Source organism: Rhinopithecus bieti, unplaced genomic scaffold (assembly GCF_001698545.2).
Source record: "Rhinopithecus bieti isolate Rb0 unplaced genomic scaffold, ASM169854v2 scaffold_79749, whole genome shotgun sequence".
Classification (NCBI taxonomy): domain Eukaryota; kingdom Metazoa; phylum Chordata; class Mammalia; order Primates; family Cercopithecidae; genus Rhinopithecus; species Rhinopithecus bieti.
In genome coordinates, this window is record NW_016829221.1 from 10,577 (window position 1) to 15,802 (window position 5,226).

The following is a 5,226-nucleotide window of genomic DNA, read 5'->3' on the forward strand; positions in this document are numbered from 1 at the left end:
AAAAAAAAAAAAAAAAAATCTAAAGGCTCTTTAAAAAATAATAAGTTACCTATTATTGAGGATTTAATTTTGTGCACTACGCTGTACCAAATGATTTATATTTATTAACCTATTTCTTTTTAAGCAATAAATCTAAAAGGTTGGTGTTCTTATCCCCATTTAAAAATTACTTTAAGTAAAAAACACTTCTCCAATGACTTTTATTGTATTCACATAAAGCTAATGGGGCTGATTAAATGTTTATTGTTAAATACCCATAAATCATTTCAAATACATATGTATTTTTATAATTGTGACTCATAGATAATAATACACTTGGGCTACAAAAGCTATTTGGAGGAAGACAACAATTCTATGTCAAGCAATCTATGATTTTAGCAATTTATTTGGTCTATACGTGGATAGAAAATATCAAGCACAGGGAAGGAAAGTATAAACATTTGTTCAGCAACTACTATGTGTCAGACATCATTGGTGTTTGCCATATTTAGATGTCACAAGGACCCTGTGAGATCCTTTAAACATTTTCTGTAATTGAAGATGAAGCAACTGAGTCTCATGGAAACTGGGAAATTTACCCAAATACTTTACTTTGACCCAAAGGAAAATGCATGTAAACCCATACCACTGGCTGAATATTGGGGTTTTAAGGGTTTACAGGGAGAAATACTTTTCAAAATGTATCTTACTTGGGTGGGTCTTGAGTCCAGATAGAATAAAGCACTCTATCTCCTGTGACCTGGGAAAGGGGTGCCATTGGGGGTGGGAGGAGTCGAGATGGAAAATCAGGTCTGTTTGGGACCAAATTTAGTTCCCATTTAAAACACTGAACTGCTTCCAAAGAAATTAAACTCATGACCTTGGTCTACATGAAATGAAGCCAGATAAATTAACCTGACATACACACTTATATAAGAAATCATTGAAAAGGAAGAGCTGATGAAACCAGGGAATCATATTTCCTGTAAGAAAAGTTGGTGAAAGTACCAGTGAGGTGGTTTGGTGTATCATTTTGTAACACTATCAGTAGTATACATGAAAATAACAAAAATGGTTAAAAAAATTGGTCTAGAATAATGTCATCAACAAAGTATGCAACCATTCCTTTTTACTTCTTTCCAACTTTTAGGTTCAAGGTATACATGTGCAGGTTGTTATATGGGTAAATTGCACGTTTCAGGGGTTTGGTGTACAAATACTACATATCCTATTCTAAGTGCTGAAAAACTAAAGCTTTTAATGCTCCTATCAGCAAAAAGAGCACCAAGCAAATAAACACATCCTAATCATTTGCCATGGTAGTAGATCATTTAAAAAATACATTTATCTTAATTACAGAATACATGCTAAGCAGAGGTTCAAAAATAAAATTTCTAATGGGAACTGACAGATCAACAAAAGGCTAACATAATATTTGCTTCATTTGTAACAAGTATTGGTTGAAGGGTCCAGGTAACTCAACTAGCCTCAGCATAAAGGAGGTAAAACTAAAAGGGAGACCTTAAAAACATTCTTTTTCAGTGGCAAAATTACACACATGTTTTATGTTAGAAAGGTAATGAAAGAAAAGGTGGAATTTTAAAATTAAGTGAATTTCATTGGGATGAATGCTTCTGGAGGCCTAGTGACTGCTGAACATTTCTAGAAAAGAAGACAGGTGACCAAAAAGCAAATTGGAAACAAAAGACAGAATGTTTGAAGATGAAGGCTAGAGGTAATCGATATCATTATTATATTACATCATGTAAAAAATTTCTCAGTTCATTTTTAACAGATACACGGCCATGATGTAGAATTAGATTTTCTTAAAACTCCAAAGAAAAAGAAATAGCAATTTAGAAAAGCAAATTGTAGGATAAGATATCAAGCTAGTTAGTCATCCAGTTGCTTCTAATGTCAAGTGTTTTCTACTTTCTGGCACACACCCTTGCTACTGCTTTTCCATTTCTCCCTGGTCATTCTCCTCCTTTAGTGTCCAACTCAGACTTTACCCACCCAGACAGTCTTTTCTTCTCCTACTCTTCTGAGTGTGCTGCACCACTTTGCTGCCTCTAGCCCTGCCACAGCACCTGTAGAATTTGCATTTCAGGTGGACGTTGACATTGCATTTCAGTTCTGAGCTCTGGTGGACAGGAACCAGGTGCCATTGATGTTTTCCACTTTTTCATATATTCTCAGTGCCTCCCCAGTTGTTTAGCCTTCACCTGTCTTGCCCTTCTCTGAATTCCAGTCCCATCAACTTTCTTTCTGTCCCCATCCTTGTTATAAAGCCCCCTCAGAGAGCATTTGCCCCATGCCTGGGCTGCTCTTACTTCTCTTTGCCTAATTATTTCCTGCGTGTCCTTTGCATCCCATCTCAGAGAGACCTTTGGTGACCTCTTTATTTAGATCAAATTGCCTTGCATTGATAGTGTTGTATACCTAGCATTGGGCATATTTGCAATTATAAATTTGTTTATTAAGATTTTACACCTCTACCAGGCTGTAAATGTAATGGGGGCATATACTATGTCCGTATTTCACATATGGTTATATCCTTAGCTCATTTCATAGGACTGTACGTATAGTAGATGGTCAATAAACATTTGTGAAATAAATTGACAATATAGGGTGTGTAATATTTGTACTTTTGAATCTAATAAGTACTCATGGTTTAAATCAATTATCAGTGGTTTATGGTTCAAGATGTTTGCTCTTAATTTTTCTTCACTGTATCAAATGTAGATATTGAAATTTCACTTTTATTACGCATTGTCCACATCTTTTTTTTCCGGCTCCAGTAAAATTCAGATTTAGTAACCCTTTCCCTACATTATTTGCTTTCCCCCAAATTCTTTTAAGAGCATTTTCAGTAGATAAGGCTGAATAACCCAGGGGAGAAGGAAAAGAAAATTAAGGGAGGAAAAAGATATTCCTGATAAAAGGATTTAACTATCCTTCGGCAAAAAATGAGTTCTAAGGGAATTTGATTAAGAAAGTATTAAATATATGGACATTTGTATATTTGCTACTTAATTTTCAAAGACCTTTTCCCTTTAATCAAGTAGTCAAGTGCTTTTGCATGTGGGCTGTCTGACCCCGGTAGGGGCATAAAAAGGCTAAGAATTCTGGCTTGTTGGATCGTGGCAGTTGGACATTTGAAACCTACAATTCTGATGTGCATCTAAAATGCCACTGGCTAAAGAGACCCCCCTCTAACCCTGTCCTTGCTTGTGCTACAGCTACAAGCACATGGATGAGAGCAGAATAAAGCACCTAAGGAATCTAAAAAATTGGAGTTTAGGACCAGAAAATGCAGGTTGTTGTTTGAGAGGCTAACTGGAGATTTTATAATGTCTGGCACTCTGGGGAAGAGAACCCATAGTGGTAAAGTTTAAGGAAGTAAAACATATCTACTCCTTTATATTAGGCCATAGTGTATTTTGCCTGTGTTTTTGTTATAATCAACAACATTGTGTTACGATTGATCCATTTTAGGTCTCTCTTTTGCAAGACTCTGTGTGTTCCTTGGATGATAAAAAGGTTGTTTTGTATTTTCATATGTCCAGCACTGAGCAGTGTGCTTGACACTTAATAGATGCTCCAGAAATATTTGCTGAATGAATTCCCATGTCCTCTAAATTTGTCCTATCCTCCCCGATTAGTTTAATTAATTTATTTATTTTTGAGACAGAGTCTCACTCTGTTGCCCAGGCTGGAGTGCAGAGGTGCGATCTCAGCTCACTGCAACCTCCGCCTGCCGGGTTTAAGCGATTCTTGTGCCTCAGCCTCCCGAGTAGCTGGGACTATAGGTGCCTGCCACCATACCTAGATAATTTTTGTATTTTAGTAGAGACGGGGTTTCACCATGGTGATCAGGCTGGTCTTGAACTCCTGACCTCAAATGATCCGCCTGCCTTGGCCTCCCAAAGTGCTGGGATTACAGGCGTGAGCCACCATGCCTGGCCCTCCTGAATTAGTTTTTTGTTTGTTTGTTTGTTTAGTTTAATGTATTTTAACAGCAAACTTACAGGAACAGCACAGAAGACAGACAACATTCAAAACATGTACTTGCATGTAGGACAACTCAGAAAAGTATAGTGAATGGATGGAATCTACCGTATGATAAAAATGCTACAATGACCATTTAGTTACCATCAATAAGAAATGTACTTGTTTTGAAAAAATCCAAATGCCGGCATTGTCCAGAACAGTTTAACAGGTTTATTTATAATTATCGTAAAGTTGAACTGCTGAAACTTGTTCACTGAAACATTTTAACTTGCATTAATGCTTTATGTCTCCACATTTGTATTAACAATTCACACACAAATGAAATGGAAAAACTGCCAATACCTGATTTCTGTCCCCTATTTTTCCAATTGCAATCATATACTTAGGTACCTTTTGACCCCATGGAAAAAAATTATCTAACGTTCAGAACTACCACTAACAGGGAGAAGAGACTTATTATTATTATTTTTTTGAGAATGAAATGTTTCCCCTCATAGTGGATTCTTAAGCACGTTCTCCGCGTATGCAGCGTGCTAGCTGGATGTCTTTTGGCATAATTGTTACATGTTTGGCATGGATAGCACACAGGTTGGTGTCTTCAAAAAGATCAACCAGCTAGGCCTCACTTGCCTCCTGCAGAGTACCGATAGCTGCACTCTGGAAGCGCAGATCTGTTTTAAAGTCCGGAGCAATTTCTCGCACCAGATGCTGGAAGTGAAGTTTGTGAATCAGAAGTTCAGTGGACTTCTGATAACGTCTGATTTCACGAAGTGACACAGTACCAGGCCTGTAACGATGAGGTTTCTCCACCCCTCCAGTAGCGGGCGCACTCTTGCAAGCGGCTTTTGTAGCCAGTTGCTTCCTGGGTGTTTTACGACCAGTCGATTTCCAGGAAGTCGGCTTTGTAGGAGCCACGGTATAAAGACCTCCTTACTTAACCACCCTTCTCCTTCCGCTGGAGCTCGGCGAGCTAGAGGCGGGGCTGGCGTTGGAGAGCGACGGTGGCGCTGCGGCGGCTGCGAACGCAATTGCCCCAATTAGTTGTAAGCATATTTTTTAAACTGTGCTTGCCTATGTTATACTATAGTTGTGTAAAGATATTTTAAGCATTAGCAAAGGATTTAACCATTTAGTAATCAGAGAAGGAAAAATGTGTTAGAAAAAAACGAAGAGATTAATCTTTGTACTTTAGCTCAAGAAAACCTGGGTTTCTTGGTTAAAAAAAAAAAAAAA

The 5,226-nt window shown here is 37.7% G+C and overlaps 1 protein-coding gene across 1 annotated transcript in view; it reads right to left on the reverse strand.

Moving 5' to 3' along the window:
* Positions 1–4,497: 4,497 nt before the first annotated feature.
* The window catches only part of LOC108523934 (histone H3-like), a 4,033-nt gene continuing 3,304 nt past the window's right edge, over positions 4,498–5,226 (reverse strand). Inside the window, exons 2-3 of the mRNA XM_017864702.1 lie at positions 4,638–4,919; positions 4,498–4,589 (exon numbers count right to left, since the gene is read on the reverse strand). Coding sequence (XP_017720191.1) covers positions 4,498–4,589; positions 4,638–4,919 — 374 coding nt within the window. The remainder of the gene's footprint in view (positions 4,590–4,637; positions 4,920–5,226) is intronic.